The sequence below is a fragment of the Lynx canadensis genome, chromosome A2, assembly GCF_007474595.2.
Source record: "Lynx canadensis isolate LIC74 chromosome A2, mLynCan4.pri.v2, whole genome shotgun sequence".
NCBI lineage: Eukaryota > Metazoa > Chordata > Mammalia > Carnivora > Felidae > Lynx > Lynx canadensis.
In genome coordinates this window covers 4,763,876-4,779,338 of record NC_044304.2, presented here as the reverse complement: position 1 = coordinate 4,779,338, position 15,463 = coordinate 4,763,876, and the positions used below count along the sequence as shown (strand labels likewise).

Genomic DNA, 15,463 nt, shown 5'->3' with positions numbered 1-15,463 from the left:
CATCTGCGCGGAGCCCCTGAACTGCGCCCTGAAGGCGGGACCCCCCAAGGAGGCGGGGCCCAACGGACGCCCCGCCCCTTCTTAAAGGAAAGTTGCCCCCCGATGCCACTGGGCCGACCCCTTAAAGGACCCCCACCCATTTTCCAAATCCGGCCCCTCTGATCCTCTCCACCCCTGCCCTTCCTGGGGCTGTTCTTTTCTCTTTTCCTTCAACCAACCATTCCTTAAAGGGCCAAGACATTAAACCCCCAACCCGACAGGTCCTTCCCCCACCCCTTCTGTGGAAGAACCTGAGGTCACCGCGCTCTTGTGGGCCGGCCGGGCTCCAGACATCTCTGCTCGTCCCACTAATGGTCTGGTTCTCTCCGGCCACAGGGCGGATGGGAGGACTTCGATCCGGCCCAGAACGCGTCTCCGCCAAGGCCCGGTCCATTAGCGCCCCCACCGCATCCTGCCTTCCCCCTCCTCCCGAAGTCTGCGCCGGGAAACTGAGGACAGGCCGTCCTTGGGGCACCGGGCCCAGGTCTTTCCTCGGCCCTCATCCAGTTCGCGCTTCCACCTGCCCATTTTCCAGTCGCATCCATTAAGACCCAATCAGGCTTCCTAGTCTGTACTGACCCTGGTTCCGACTCCACCTCTCCCTCCAGAAACTCGGGCCCCTGGGGGCTGGAAGTCTGTCACCTCTTTCATAAAAGTCTGTTCGCACCTCATTAATCTCTTTAAGGCACTGGGATGAAAGGAGAGAGAATCCTGCAGCTCCCACCCTCCTGTCTCCAGCCTTTGGTGCTTAGTGTCTACAGAGGTGACAGACGCCCCAGAGCCCCCAGGCACAAGTTAGGCTCTAAGCTCCCAGATTCCCAGTACACACACTGGGGAGCCCAGGAGGATAGCCCCAGGAGCCCACACTGGCACAGATGGCCCTGTGGGGACCTGGCCCCACCTGCTGGTGGCTTCTGAGCTAGAAAACCTCAAGTTGCGAAGTGGGCTGTGCTCCAGGGGCTGGGGGACCAGATGAATCAGTGGCTCAGCCTGGTATTAGAGTCTCAAATTCAAATTGGAATTGGGATTCATTCCAGGTCGGCACCACAGTTGGGATGGGATCTCAGACTGGGGTCAGAAGCTTCGCCGAGGGGTCAGCAACCCAGTAGGGGGTCTGGGACTCAAACTAGGGTCCAGAGGTCAGGCCTAGTCTGGGGTCAGTGCTCCAAGTGGAGGGCTCAACCAGAGATTAAGGCTCAGTGTAGGTTGAGGGTCAGAAGGGAGTGGGGAAGTCTGGGTTTCAGGCTGATGTCGGGGCTCAGCTGCAGGTAGGGGGACTCAGCCGAGGGTTGGTGTTCAGTCCATTGACAAGTCCAGCCTGGCATCTGTGCATGGGTTTCTAGTTGCCTCGCTCGAGGGAGGGAGGCTCCGCCTAAGGCTGGGATTCAGCCTAGGGTCATAGGTCATCCTAGGGCCAAGATTTAGCCTGGGGCTAGGTTTAGGCCTCCTAGGATCAGGAAGATTAGAACCGGACAGGCCTCGGCAGATGCGTGTGTTTACCAAAAATCTGTGCTCTGGCTAGGAGCCACTTCCCCGGGGTGAAAAGGGGAAGTCCGTCCTTGGGGATATTGGGATATGTAGTTTATTGAATGCCCTGTTGCGCTGTCTGCTCTCACTGCATTCTGGGTAACGTAGTCCTGGACAGACGTTCAGTTGGGCGTGGATGAAGGAGTTCCGCTTCAAGGGCGGGATATCAGATCCATCACAATTGGTTAGGTGGACTGTTTGTCAAATTACATCGGGACAATCTTTCTAATGATTGGTGAGAGCGGAGATGGGGGTTAATCATTATCAGCACCCCATTCGGAGCCGTTGTTGTCTGTTTGGTGTCGTGCGGGGGTGGGGATGCGGATTTTCTAGGAAAGAGTCGCTGATTGGCTGGGCGGGCTGGAAATGCCGGAAGGTCGGCCCTCACCGCGTGGCGATTGGCTCACCCGTTGGCGGTGGGGGCGTCAGAGGCGGTATCAGGGGAGGTGGTGGCTCTAGAGATGGCAGTGAGCGAGAGGAGGGGGCTCGCCCGCCGGAGCCCCCCGGAGTGGGGGCAGCTGCTACTTCTGCTGCTGCTCTTGGGTGGCTGTTCTGGGCGCATCCACCGACTGGCGCTGACGGTGAGTCCCGCCGCGCGGCGGACTGGGGCGGGGGGCGCAGTGTTGTCTCGAAGAAGCCCCTGGTTTGGAGTGGTCTCGTCCTACCTCCCCCTCGTCTTACGTGGGATGGAGCGGTCCGGCGCCCCCCGCCTCCAGGCCCGGAGTGGTCTCGTCCGAGGAGTCCCTTCAGTCCTTTGGTGGCGCAGCCTGGCTGGCAGTGTTAGGACTGTGCCCCGCCCGTTGGGGGGGTGGGTCTTCAGCTCCAGGGAACACCCCACCCCCTCCCGCCCGCCCCTTAGTCCTCTAAATTCTTGAGATTGCTCTGGGGCCGCTGGCACCTTTGGCGCCGCCCAGGGGAGTCCCTGGGGTTTCTAGGATTGGGTTCTCTGGGCACTCACTGGGATCTTGGGGACTCATTTGGAATCTACAAACTGGGAGGTCAGAGCTCGGCGCACCAAGATAAATAACTCTGCTCTTGGGGTGGTGTTCACCAAGTGCGGAGACTCGCAAATGCCCCAGGCTTTCTTTTGCTGGACTCTCAGAATGGTGGCTGGAGGATGTGGGGCTACCCTGTTCCTCCCCGGGGGATTGGTCTGGGGACATGGCCTCCGGGAAGGCCCTCTCAGCCTCTCCCATTACTCTTTGGACCTGTCCTCAATCTAGGGGTACCAGGAGGGGGCCGAGCTCTTAGGGGGACCTCGCGCCAGAGCCGTGGGGCTGAGTTGGAAAGAAGTCTGAGCTGCCGCTGCCTCTTCCTCCTTGGTCTCCGGCAGGGGGAGAAGCGAGCAGACATCCAGCTGAATAGCTTCGGCTTCTACACCAATGGCTCCCTGGAGGTGGACCTGAGCCTCCTGCGTCTGGGCCTCCAGGAGACAGAAGAGAAGGCCCCGCTGGTGAGGGGCTTTGAGGAGTTTGCTGGAGCAGGGCGAAGAGCACAAGTTTCCAAGCCCCCTGTCCTCAGTGTGTAGCTCTGCCCCTCATCCGTGTGATCTTGGGCAAGTGCATTGGCCCCTCTGAGGCTCCTCATCTGTAACATGGGAAAAACAAAATCTCTTGCCATGTATGCTAGACCCTGAGCTTGGGTTGGTGGAGGGAGGGCATTATTACATCAACATTTTAATTGGGTGAAAACAGGATGGGCTAGGTCCAGGGGACCAGCGAGGGTCTCCCTAGGGAAGTGACATGCACGTAGAGTGGCTCGAGATGGTTAGGAGTTAAAGAGTATGAGAAGCCAGGGGCAGGATGGTGTGCTGGAAAATTCCATGAGTGAATGTGGGACCTACCTAGTACATAGTAGGTGTTCAGTAAATTTGAGGTTACATTTCTATTGCTACTAAAGGAGGTGCCTTGGCGAGGTCTCTGCGCAATCCCTCATTTTGTCCCTTTTTCTTTCCACCTGCCAGGTGGGGTTCAGTCTGACTCGGGTTCGATCTGGCAGTGTTCGATCCTACTCAGTGAGTGGAGGGGGAGGTAGGGAGGGGGTGCGGAGGGCCTGGGATGTCTGTCCTTTACATCTGGAGCCCAGAGGCCCTCCTTCTTTCCCAGAGAGGGGAGCAAGAAGTGACCCTCCCTTGCGGGGTACACGGGGAGGAGGCAGGGTGGGGGTGGGTTAGTGGGAGTTGGTAACCAAGGTGCCCTCTTACCCACTCCCCAGACCCGGGACCCCCACGACTGTCCTCTCTGGAAAAACAGTAGCAACCTCCTGGTTCTCTTCCTCATCAACACCAAGGATCTGCGGTAAGTTGATGGGCCAGGGGCTGCATCGTTTGTGTTTCCCTGGGTGTGATACCCACGTGAGCTGATCAGGTGCAATGAGAAGCCAGCCGGAAAGAACCTCCGTGCTCTTAGGAAGAAAGCCACATCCTTTTCAATTTTGCCTTCCAGCCTTCTGGTTACGGGAAGGAGGGAGAGGGGCAGGGTACCCAGAGAGTGTTGGGGTCTCAGGGCAGAAGACACGGACACAGAGGAGTGTTGTGAGAATCGACAGCAATAGTTAATGCTTGTTGAATGCTTCCTGTGTGCCAGGCAGCATCCTGCAAGCTTTTACAGGTGTGAACTCATCGATTCTTTATACTGTTATTATCCCCATTCTAAAGAAGAGGAAACTGAGGCCCAAGAACTGGGATTTGGACCCAGGCAGCCTGGCACCAGAGTCCCACAATACCATGTAGCCTGTCTGTAGACACATTTTCATTTAAAACAATGCGCTGAAGTAGAATGAGTAAGTCACTGTCACGGGAAGTGACAGTCACGGGTGCAGGCAGTTCATAGATGTGGCAGTCGTCTTGATGGGTGGTGGCCAGTGCTGGAATTGTGTGACCACTGATTCAGCCTGGTGCCGCCCTCAGAAAGGAGATCCCAAGGGCCCAAGGGGCCATTGAGTTCCTCTGCACAGGTCATGCACATGACCCAAGCCTTCAGCCTCACCCTCACGGTCCCCACCCTCACCCCAGGGTCCAGGTGAGGAAGTATGGAGAGCAGAAGAAGCTGTTCATCTCTCCTGGGCTCCTCCCCGAAGCACCTTCTGAACCAGGGCCCTCAAATCCAGTGCACACAGTCACCCCTAATGTGGACAGCGGTGAGTGAGGCTGGCCATGTGAGCGGGGAGAGTGTAGATGGCTAGGGCTGTTCTGGGCCGCCTCCCGTTTTTCTGCTGTCCATTTGTCCATCCATCTCTAAACTCATTCACTTGTCCCCTACAGGGGCCGCCACTACGCTTGACAAGGCCAAGTCGAAACCCAGAGTGTCCCAGGGAGATCAGCAGGTTCGGGGAAGGTCTCTTCAGGGGCATATGGCGACCCAGGCCGGGGGCCAGCTAATGCTCCATGCAGCACTCTGTCCCCTCAGGGCCCCAGTGGGAAGGACAAGGAACTGATCCTGGGTCTCGGGCATCTCAACAACTCCTACAACTTCAGCGTGAGTGTCTGTGAGCGCCTGTGGCCCCACCTCCTCCCAGAGTGGGGACTCCCAGGCTGAGGCCTCCACTCCCCCTGTCTGCCCCCCACCCCCCAGTTCCACGTCGTGATAGGCTCTCAGGCGGAGGAAGGCCAGTACAACCTCAATTTCCACAACTGTTACAACTCCAGGCCGGGCCAGGAGCAGCCGTTTGACATCACGGTGAGCAGATGCAGGGCGGCTTTGCCACATCCTCCCTGAGGCCATGCTGTGGACCGGTAGACCTATGTACCCACCTGGGAGATGGGAAGACCGAGGCACGGAGAGGGGGAGCTTGAGAGTGGGAGAGTGAGACTCACACTCATGGCTCTGCACGTCCAGAGCTGGTATGCCATCCCCACCGCTGCCCCCTCCCCAGGTCATGATCCGGGAGAAGAACCCTGAGGGCTTCCTGTCAGCGGCAGAAATTCCCCTTTTCAAGCTGTATATGGTCATGTCTGCCTGCTTCCTGGCTGCTGGCATCTTCTGGGTGTCCCTTCTCTGCAGGAACACGTAATGCCTGGTTGGGGGGGGGGGGGTCCCCCACCTCCTCTCTTCATACCCTCCCATCCCTGCCCCTAACTAATGCCCTCCACCTCCTTCTGTCCGTGACCTTCCCCACCCCCCCACCAGGTACAACGTCTTCAAGATCCATTGGCTGATGGCAGCCCTGGCTTTCACCAAGAGCATCTCCCTCCTTTTCCACAGTGTGAGAGCTTGGGCCCAGAGCAGAAGGGGGTGGGCTGGGGTCTCTGGGTCCCGGAAGAAGCCCAAGCAGCCCACTCCCCAAATCTGTGCAGACCCTGGGCTTGGGAGTTCATTTGGCCTACTGTCCACATGTCCAGCCATTTTTGCCCTGTGGCCTCCAACTGTCCACCCAGCCCAGCTGTCTGCCTGTCCTTCTGTCTGGCTGTGGCTGTCCACTGGCCCAGCTCTGACTCTCCCCCTGCCTGATTGTCTCACTATCTCATTGTCCGTCCATCCAGCTGTGACTTCCCTGCCTTTGTCACGGCTGTGACTGCCCATCCGTCATCCCAGCCGTCCACCCCTATGTTGTCACGGCCTTTTCTGAGTCCACCTGCCATCCTGGTCATAACCGTCAGCTCTGTCCACTTTCTGACCACCATGCAACAGTGATCGTCCATGTTCCTAAGCCATCGCTAGCCTCCCAGTTGTCACTGTCCACCCACCCATCCGTCCATCTGTCTGACTGTCCATCCGTCCACCTCCAGATCAACTATTACTTCATCAACAGCCAGGGTCACCCCCTCGAAGGCCTCGCTGTCATGCACTACATCACACACCTGTGAGTGCCCTTCTCTGCGGCAGGTTGGGGGGTGGGCTGGGGAGGGTCGGGCACCCCCTCTTACCACACACACTCCCCAGGCTGAAGGGCGCTCTCCTCTTCATCACCATCGCTTTGATCGGCTCTGGCTGGGCCTTTGTCAAGTACGTCCTGTCAGACAAGGAAAAGAAAATCTTTGGGATCGTGATTCCCCTGCAGGTGCACAGGAGGCCCCAGGCCGGTGGGTGGGGATGGGGCCAGGCACACCTTGGCCCTTGGGGCACACCTACCCAGCCTACACCGCCCCCAGGTCCTGGCCAACGTGGCCTACATCGTCATTGAGTCCCGTGAGGAGGGCGCCAGCGACTACAGGCTCTGGAAGGAGACCCTCTTCCTGGTGGACCTCATCTGCTGTGGCGCCATTCTCTTCCCTGTGGTCTGGTGAGGATCCGACACGTGACCCCCGCTGGAGGCTGAGGACCCCCTGCCCAGGCCACCACAAACATGGCCAGAGGTAGTGCTGACAGCTTCCTGTGTCCCCTGTCCCATTCCAGGTCTATCCGGCATCTCCAGGATGCATCGGGCACTGATGGAAAGGGTGAGGCCCTGGTCCCAGGACCTCCTGGGCCCCCAGCCCCTGTCCCGCTCCAGGACCTTCTTTCTGCTCCCTGGATGTCCCTTCCCTCCCTGCCGCCACTGCCTTCCTGCCTCTCTACCTTGCTTCCCGTCCAGCGCTCCCCACCCCAGACATCCCCCTCCAGGTTTCCTGCCCCTTGGCCCCTCCCCAAGATGTTCTCCCAGTCCCCAGACCTCCTCCACACCTCTCCCTTTCCCCATGCCCCCAGCCTCCTTCCCCTAACCCCCCTCTCTGTGTACACCCTCAGTGGCAGTGAACCTGGCCAAGCTGAAGCTGTTTCGGCATTACTATGTCATGGTAGGAGCCCCATTCTCACTCGGCGGAGTTTTGTGGTCTTCGGGGGGATTTTTTTTTTCCGGGGGTTACAACCAGCCCATTGGCATACCCACTCTAACCCCTCCGTCTGCCATCAGCCAGCCATCACTCAGCCCCAACGCCCTGCCCTCTGTCTCTGTCCCGGCAGATCATCTGTTACGTCTATTTCACGAGGATCATCGCCATCCTGCTGCGGGTGGCTGTGCCCTTCCAGTGGCAGTGGCTGTACCAGGTGCACACGGGGGCCATAGGCAGATGGGAGGGTGGGCCAGACAGCTTTAGGGGCGGGGGTGCAGGGGGCGTGCCTGACACTCCTCCTGCCCTTGCCCCGCAGCTCTTGGTGGAAGGCTCCACTCTGGCCTTCTTCGTGCTCACTGGCTACAAGTTCCAGCCTGCAGGCAACAACCCATACCTGCAGCTGCCCCAGGAGGACGAGGAGGACGTGCAAATGGAGCAACTGTGAGCCCTGGGCCTCAGGGGCTGGTGGGGGGCACGAGCACAGGAGTCCTGGAGGCAGGGTGGGCGGGGCCAGCGCTCGGGGGGTGGGGCCGGGGAGCTCTAGGAGTGGATTTGAGGGCCATCAGGGGCGGGGCCTAGTCCCCCTCAACTCCTGAGCCGCCTCCTGGTTATCTGCCTCTAGAATGACCAATTCTGGGTTCCGGGAAGGCCTGTCCAAAGTCAACAAAACAGCCAGCGGGCGGGAGCTATTGTGATCATCCCGGCATCTGGGACCAGTCCTCCGTCCCCCGCCTGCTCCCACCCGCTCCACACACACATTCCTCACTCCTGCGGGCTCCCAAAGCGCCAGGAGCAGGAGGAGGAGGGCGCCCGGGGCGCATGCTGCGCCTAGCTCCCTGAGCCTTGAGTCCCCAGAGCCCATTCAGAAGAGAGCCCCCCTCTTCCCCCAAGTATTGGGCAATCCTGTCCCCGCCCTGGAGCCATCTGCTGCTTGCAGTTGCACAATAATGACCGATCTGTTTTGCTAGCCTGGTTTCTTGCTTTTCTGGGTGTTGAGGTCTAACACGGAGGTTGTGCTTACAGTTGAGAAACCTGTATTCATGGGGGGGTGGGGGAGGTTTCAGTCTCCGTTGCCCTCCACATTCAGTAAATGTCATTCGAGCAACTGCTACACGTCAGGCCCTGAACCCGGTGCTGAGGACAGAGCAGTGACCCAGGCTCGACCCTCAAGGGGCTCACGGTTGGGGGAAGGGGCCAGGCAGGGATAAGGATGAGACCATCACAGGGCCCTGACCCAGCCTGGGAAGCTGGGGGGAGGTGATCAGAGAAGCAGGGGAAGGACGGCAGGCCCAGGGGAGGGACAGCGTGTACAGAGGCTGGAGGTCAGGAAAGCTTGCTGGTTGGTAGGCCCACAAGTAGTGGGCACTGAAGTGTCTAACTGTGGCTAACGCTGAACGCCACACCCTCTTCGAAGGCTTCCATTGACCCTGACTCCTATTAAGCCTGTGAGACACAGACAGGCTAAGTAGCTTGCCCAGGGTCACATAGCTGACGAGTTGAGAGACTTGGGGCTCAAAACACTAGCAGTCTGGTTTCAGAGCTGCACTTTACCACGGACCACACTGCCCTTCGGCACCTAGACTCCCTGCGACCAAACCTCCGGCCTCCCCCAACCCACCGCGCCCTTTGTTGTGTGCCCCTGGGTAGGTGGTTTTGCCTCTTGTGTCCTAACATGTAAACTGAGGTCCCCATGAGGCCACTGAGTATCACACATGTGATAATGGTGTGAGTGGCTCAGCACAGCCTAACCTTTCGTGGGCTGCCCTGAACCTTGAAGAGGGACCTCAGATTAGCACTGCACCTGTGCACCCACGTGGGCAGCTCCAGAGATGTCATTGTCTCCCTTGTCCCAAACCCCCTTTCAGCCAGAGTGCCTACAGCCCCTTTTGGAGCTTAGCAGACAGTTCTCAGTGGGGGCCACACCCCACCCCACAGGCATGGGATGACAGGTAGAGAATCGGGCAGGGGTCAAGGCTTCCTGCAAACAGAAACAAGTATAACGGGGCCCAGATGAATAAATAGCCCAGCCAGACAAGGAAGTGAGGAGGCACTGCAGACTGAGCAAGTTATGTGAGCAAGCGGAGAAGCCCAGAATAGCCTGCCAGTCCCCCTGCAGGGCTGGCTGAGGCCGAGAGGGGGGGCAGGGAGGGTGGGGGAGCAGCTGGCAGAAGCCTCAAGACAACAGTTGGACTTCGTGCTGATGCCTGTGGGAGCCAAGAAGGTTACAGCAGGGAAGGACGTGACCATCGAAGTCGGTGCTTTACTCCATGTGCGTGCAGGGGTGCGCAGAATCAAGGCTCCCAAAGAAGTCCCCGTCCTGATCCCCAGAACCTGCGAGGATGTCACATGAAGCGGCAAAGGGCACTTTGCAGATGTGACTGAGATGGGAGGTGATCCTGGATGACCCAATGTCATCACCAGGGTCCTTATGAGAGGGAGGCATCAGGGTCCCGGTCAGACAAGGAGAGCCACAAGGAAACACGTATAAGGGATGTGCTGTGAGGTTTAGCTGGCCCCCTGAGCCAAGGGGTGCAATGGGCTCTAGAAGCCCAAAAGGGCAGGAAGTGGATTCCCAGTTCCCCCCGTTGGAGCCTCCCTAAGGAACACAGCCCTGCCCACACCTTGATTTCAGACTTCAGCCCTCCAGCCCTGTAAGATAATACGTAGGTATTATTTTAAGCCACCAAGTGTGTGGTCATTTGTTACAACAGCAGTCAGAGACTCCTACAGCTTAGGAGCCTGAAGTCTGGACCCCGGCTGCCTGGGTTCAAATCCCAGCTCCTCCCACCTAGAGGATCTTGGGCAAGTGTTCAAAGCCCTCAGTCTCTTGGTCTGCAAACCAGGGATGCAGAAGAAACAAGTTTCATGAAATAAAGTGCTGCGTCTGAGTCTCATGGAGACCAACTCACTGGCGTGCATTCACGTATTCTACACCATAATTTTGCAGGGTCACAAAGCTGTGTTTTTACACAAAGTCCCCAGTTGCTGTAGAGTAGATGAGTTGAAAGGAGTGATTCTGCAGCAGGGAGGCCACAGACCACAGGGGTGCAGACAACAGACAGATGGACTGGGACAGTGAGTGCAGGGGAGAGGGAAGACGATGGGGGATGGCTTGGAGGACGGGCAGGGCTGTCAGCGAAACAAGGTGAGGAAGAGAAGCAGGTGTTGGAAACAATAAACATACAGTCCATGTGCAGTGGGGCCTCACCACGTGCGGGGCACCAGGATGAGCCTCTGCCCGCCCCATGCCACTGGCTTGTCACCCAATGCTCAGAGGGACATTCATGGCTGTGAATGTCCAGCCTGCCCCTGCACCCTCCACGGTGGGGGTCCCTGATGCTCAGGCCTCTCCTGAGCTTGAGTCAGGGGTGCAGGGGAGCGGGGGAAGCAGCCATGGGGCAGATCAAATCCAGCCGGGCCAAGTTTACCTTCCAGTTAATGAGTAATGAGTAGGGGGAGAAGGGGAGGCCTGGGCTGCATGGTGGGGGAGGTGCCCAGGCCATGGGTCCTGGAGGGAAAATCTCAGAAAGCAGTGTAGCAAGGACCCCATCCTGGAAGTGGGGGGCCAGGAGGGGAGGGGCAGTCCCTGCTGTTCCCAGGCCTGGCACCGACTCAAGGGTGAGGGTGGGGGGTGCAGCAGGGAAATCGCTGCACTCAAGGGGGTGGGGGGGGGAGAGGGGTGCCTGGGCTCCCCCCACCCAGAAAGCCTCTCCCTTCCTTCCCCTTCTTCTCCTTCCTCCAGCTGGGGTGCCAGACGAAACTCAGGACACCAGTTCAACTGGAATCGGGGACACATAGCCAATACTGTGTTAGGGTTAAGTGCCTTCCAGAGACCCCACTTAGCCTCAACCCAGGCAGCCTGGCCCTCCGGCTGTCCATAGCTGGAATGTTAGGCAGGGCAAGCCAGCTAACGGGAATCCCATCCTCCAGGCCTCCTCCTCTCTCTCCCCTGCTGGCTTATCTTGCCTGCCATCCCTCTCCCACACTTCTGGGCACAAATGCACATTCCCCAGGATGAAGCTTCCAAGAATCCCTTCCTTCTCCCAAGCCCACCTCTGCTTCTGCCTTCACCCCTCTGGTCACTTCCTGGAGGTCGGGGCCAGGACCCTCCGCAGACCTCCACCACCATAGGCGTGAACCTTCCCTCCAAGCCCAGTGCTCTGAAGCATCTCAGCACCTTTGTCAAAACAGCAGGAACTATCATCAATCCCATTGTTCAGATGGATTAACTGAGGCTCTCAGAAAGCCAGAACCAAGCCTTGCTGGGAGACACAGGCCAGCAGGAATACCTTCCCAAGACAGTCAAAGCAGAAACCCTGAATGTTTAGGGCTATAATGCAACCAGGAAATGGGGTGGGGGAGGAAAATGGGAGTAACTGAGGTTTGGGGGATCCTAGGAGGTACCCCAACCCCTGTTTCAGAAGTTGAATCTCAGTTCTGGATAGTAAGCAGGTGCTTGCACCCTCCCTCTCCCAAAGAAGGGGTGACGCAATCAAAGCAGACAGGGTCCAGGTTTGTTCTGTGTCTGCACACCTCCCCCAACTCCAGGCATGCAGCCTAGGCCAGGAAAGGCACATGGATTACAGGAAATCAGAGCTGGGTTCCCCATTAACCCCTTCCTTGGGACTTTGGAAACCAGGCCTTCAGAGAGCAGGATCCCCCACCCACATACCTGTTGCCTCCTGTGCCCTGGACTTCACACATCCCTTCCCCCAGATGCACAACCTTGCTGGGAATCCAACAGGCACACATCAAATGACACTGAGGCAAAAACGCAAAGCTTTGCCAACATGCTGTCGTGGTGAGACAGTGGGGAAATCCAGCAATTTCCTGCAAGGCCAGCAAGTATGTAAATCAATACAATCACGGAGGGAAATACAGCCATATCTTGCAGGATTATTAATGCAAGTAGCTCTTGGTCCAGGGTCATGTCCTTTCATGGCAATGACAACTGTGACGTGAGTGCTATTACAACCTCATCTCACGGGGGAAACTGAGGCTCAGCGTGGCTATTAATCAAGCGCCAAAGTGTACCTCTAAGTGTCAGAGCTGGAAAGTGATGCAGGTCAAGACCACTCACTGTATCCAGGGAAGTCTGTCCACGCGGAAGAGGCTGGTCACTTTCACACAATGTAAAAGGAGGCAGTTGCCTCTAACAACAAGGAAGCTCTCTGGGCACTGATATTAAACGATCTCTGAGGGATACTGTTTATGAAAAAGGCAAGGCGTAACCCAGAGAGACCAGGAAGAATAGCAGGCAGAGAAGACTGGTAATTTGTTTTTAAAACTTGCGAGCATTCAAAATGCATATCTCTGGAAGGAAACAAGGGATTGGGTTTCACTGTGGCATCTGAGACCTGAATGGTTCAGAACGGGAACAGAAGGCAAATTGCCTTTGCCCTGTACATCTACGTGGACCCTTTAGGTGTTGAACCATATGAAGATATTAGCTATTCATAAAAAATTAAATACAGATGGCATAATAGTAATTAAGAATATTAACGATAATATTGTAACGTTAAGACAGAATAAAAAAAGCTAGCAATGGGAAATTGCCTCACTGATGAGGAAAGTTTTTCTTTTTAACCATTATAGTCTCTCAGGCATCCTGACAAGGGTACATGAAGGGAGCTCCAGGTTCCACATGTATTAAAATACATGCTCATTGCAGGGTGCCGGGGTGGCTCAGTTGGTTCAGTTAAGTCTCCGACTTCAGCTCGGGTCATGATCTAGTGGTTTGTGAGTTCGAGCCCTGCATTGGGCTCTGTGCTGACAGCTCAGAGCCTGGAGCCTGAGCTTCAGATTCTGTGTCTCCATCTCTCTCTGCCCCTCCCCCTGCTCTGTCTCTGTCACGCAAAAATAAACAAATATTTTAAAAAATACATGCTCACTGGGAGAGTGAACTTCTACACATACTTCAAAGCCCAGCTGAAATGTCCCCTCCTCTGAGAATTTTTACCTGACCCTCTACAAAGCAGGGTTCTTCTCCACTGGGAAGACACACCACAGGGCCAGGAGTGTCTGTGTTGGACCTTATTCCTCAGTCTGAGCATAGAAGAGGGACTCCAGCCACCAGCATAGAGATAGACCCATAGGAAGGCACTGGTTAACAAACGCATGGCCAGAAACTGACTGGGCGCCAGGCCCAGACACCTGGGGTGGGGAGCTCTCTGGCCCCCAGTGTTCCTCCACCGCTAAGTAGGTGCAACAGGGAAAGGTCCCTGTTTACCAACTGACCTTGACCCTGAGGGAGACCTTGGCAGGGGGAAGGTGTGTCCATGTTGCTGGAGGACATGCCCTTGGGTTAGTTACCCCAGGACACACCGGCCCCAGGGATTGAAAAACTTAGGAAATGGTATTGAGAAATCTGGGGCAGCTCCAGGAAGGGGGAAGCCACGGGAGCTGCGGGCTGGGCTGAGCTTGCAGGGGGGAGGCGGGAGCCAGATAAAAGGCAGCCTCCAGCAGCCTCTGCTCATTCCCTCCCAGTCCGCTTCCTCCGTCCCTCTGTCCCTCCACCGTCCCTGCACCATGGGGCCTGCCTCAGGCCCCAGCCTGCTGCTGCTGCTGCTGCTTCCCATCCTGCCCCTGGCACCGGGGGACCCCATGTGAGTGGTCATGACCCTTCTCCAAACCGGGCTACTTGTGAGGTGGGGGTGGGGATCAGGTCCTAGTGGAATCCAGGGCGCACGTGGGTGTCTGCGGAGGCAGGGGTCAGCGGGTTGGGATGTGAATGGCCTTGGGCTGCCTGTGAGCTCATGATTTCATGAGCTGGGGGTTCATGGCACTCGGGTTACAATGGGAGGCGGATGTTTCTAGAAGCAGGGGTCTGCGGGTTTGGGTGCCTGTGGTATGTTCAGTGATTCCGGGGCTGTGGAATCACTTGGAGGCCTCGAGATCTGACTTCACAGGATTTGGGGGCTTCGTGCTATGTGGGTGAGGATTGGAACCCTGGTCCCTAGAACGGCAGCTCCGTCCCGTGTTCCACCCGACCTGCAGGTTCTCCATGATCACCCCCAACATCCTGCGGCTGGAGAATGAGGAGACCGTGCTGCTGGAGGCCCATGACTTCGAAAATAACATTGCAGTCGCGGTCACTGTCCACGACTTCCCAGTGAAAAAGCAAGTGCTATCCAGTGAGAACAGCGCTCTGACCAAAGACAACAACCACATGAGCATGGTCAAAATCAAGGTGGATGTACCTGCTGATGCCCCTCTCCCCTCTCTGAGACTCCTCCTTCAATTAGCTTCTCCTATACTGAGCCTCTAGCTTTGAGCCCCTCTCCTAAGTGAGGTCCTCTGAGCCCCTTGTCTGATTCCCCTTACTCATCCCCCTTTCTGATCCCTACCCATCTTAGACCCTTGCTCCCCCCACCCCCACTACCCCTCTGCTCCCAACCTGGGCACACCAGGGAGACCCGGAGTGGTGGACAGGTGCTATTGGCAGAAAGGGCCGGCAGGTGAAAGTCTGGGGCTGAATGCGGGCAGGGGGCCGGGAGGCAGCATCTCAATGATTCTCTGGCTATGCCTAGATCCCAGCCAGCAAGGAATTAACATCAGGGAAGGAGAAAAAATTCGTGACTATCCAGGCAGATTTTGGGAGCACCGTAGTGGAGAAGGTGGTGCTGGTCAGCTTTCAGAGCGGGTACCTCTTCATCCAGACGGACAAGCCCATCTATACCCCAGGCTCCACAGGTAAGGGGCTGGGCAGTGGCTGGAGAGAGGGCTGGGAGGGACTGTGGGGAGGGGCAGGGCCTCACTCGCCGCCCCCTTTCTCTAACATCATCTCCCAGTCCTCTACCGGATCTTTACCGTGGACAATGATCTACTGCCCGTGGGCCGGACCATTATCGTCAGCATCCAGGTACCAGCAGCGGGGAACCCAGACGATGACTCCCCCTGGGCAGAGACTCGGGGAGAGACAAAGAGATAGAGAGACACAGAGAAGAGATTCCGGAAAAGGCAGGACTGCAGAGGCCTAAAGGCAAAGAGACCTGTAGAGCCATGAACACAGAAAGAGCCCTGGACACAGGGCAGAGATCCAGGGATACCAGGCACAGTGATGCTTCTGCCCGTGGATTCCGGTTCCAGACAAACCTCTGGGGACCGTGTCACTCCGGACAGGTCACTTCACCCTCCTGGGCCTTGGTT

The 15,463-nt window shown here is 57.2% G+C and overlaps 2 protein-coding genes and 1 long non-coding RNA gene across 5 annotated transcripts in view; 2 read left to right on the top strand and 1 right to left on the bottom strand.

Annotated features, from left to right (window-relative positions):
• Positions 1–1,605: 1,605 nt before the first annotated feature.
• Positions 1,606–6,516, bottom strand: LOC115499725. Its single transcript, XR_003964259.1, has 2 exons — positions 6,431–6,516; positions 1,606–3,153 (listed from the first exon to the last, which is right to left on the bottom strand). It is a non-coding gene; the product is annotated as an uncharacterized LOC115499725 (long non-coding RNA).
• On the top strand, positions 1,976–8,282 carry GPR108 (G protein-coupled receptor 108). 2 transcript variants are annotated; one of them, XM_030293484.2, is made up of 18 exons: positions 1,976–2,147; positions 2,900–3,019; positions 3,530–3,580; positions 3,781–3,863; positions 4,580–4,704; positions 4,829–4,890; positions 4,974–5,042; positions 5,139–5,243; positions 5,440–5,573; positions 5,694–5,769; positions 6,293–6,366; positions 6,447–6,564; positions 6,656–6,786; positions 6,900–6,943; positions 7,230–7,279; positions 7,446–7,529; positions 7,632–7,756; positions 7,938–8,282. In XM_030293484.2, the coding sequence occupies exons 1-18, from the start codon at positions 2,028–2,030 to the stop codon at positions 8,008–8,010; spliced, it is 1,644 nt and encodes a 547-aa protein (XP_030149344.1). In that variant the 5' UTR covers positions 1,976–2,027; the 3' UTR covers positions 8,011–8,282. The 2 variants fall into 2 exon arrangements, with proteins under 2 accessions (XP_030149344.1, XP_030149354.1); XM_030293494.1 differs by lacking the exons at positions 1,976–2,147; positions 2,900–3,019; positions 3,530–3,580 and having other exon boundaries at positions 4,958–5,042.
• Positions 8,283–13,790: 5,508 nt separating this feature from the next.
• LOC115499303 (complement C3-like) overlaps positions 13,791–15,463 on the top strand; it is a 40,028-nt gene continuing 38,355 nt past the window's right edge. The window contains exons 1-4 of one of the 2 annotated variants that reach the window (XM_032595704.1): positions 13,791–13,920; positions 14,312–14,504; positions 14,845–15,007; positions 15,106–15,176. In XM_032595704.1, coding sequence (XP_032451595.1) covers positions 13,844–13,920; positions 14,312–14,504; positions 14,845–15,007; positions 15,106–15,176 — 504 coding nt within the window. In that variant the 5' untranslated portion in view covers positions 13,791–13,843. The remainder of the gene's footprint in view (positions 13,921–14,311; positions 14,505–14,844; positions 15,008–15,105; positions 15,177–15,463) is intronic. The other variant, XM_030293107.2, reaches the window with a different exon arrangement.

Coding starts and splice junctions, on each gene's coding strand:
- GPR108 (XM_030293484.2), top strand. CDS start 2,028: ATGGCAGTGAGCGAGAGGAGGGGGCTCGCCCGCCGGAGCCCCCCGGAG. Junction 5,043..5,138: donor ACAACTCCTACAACTTCAGC/GTGAGTGTCTGT, acceptor CCCACCCCCCAG/TTCCACGTCGTGATAGGCTC. Junction 7,757..7,937: donor GACGTGCAAATGGAGCAACT/GTGAGCCCTGGG, acceptor ATCTGCCTCTAG/AATGACCAATTCTGGGTTCC.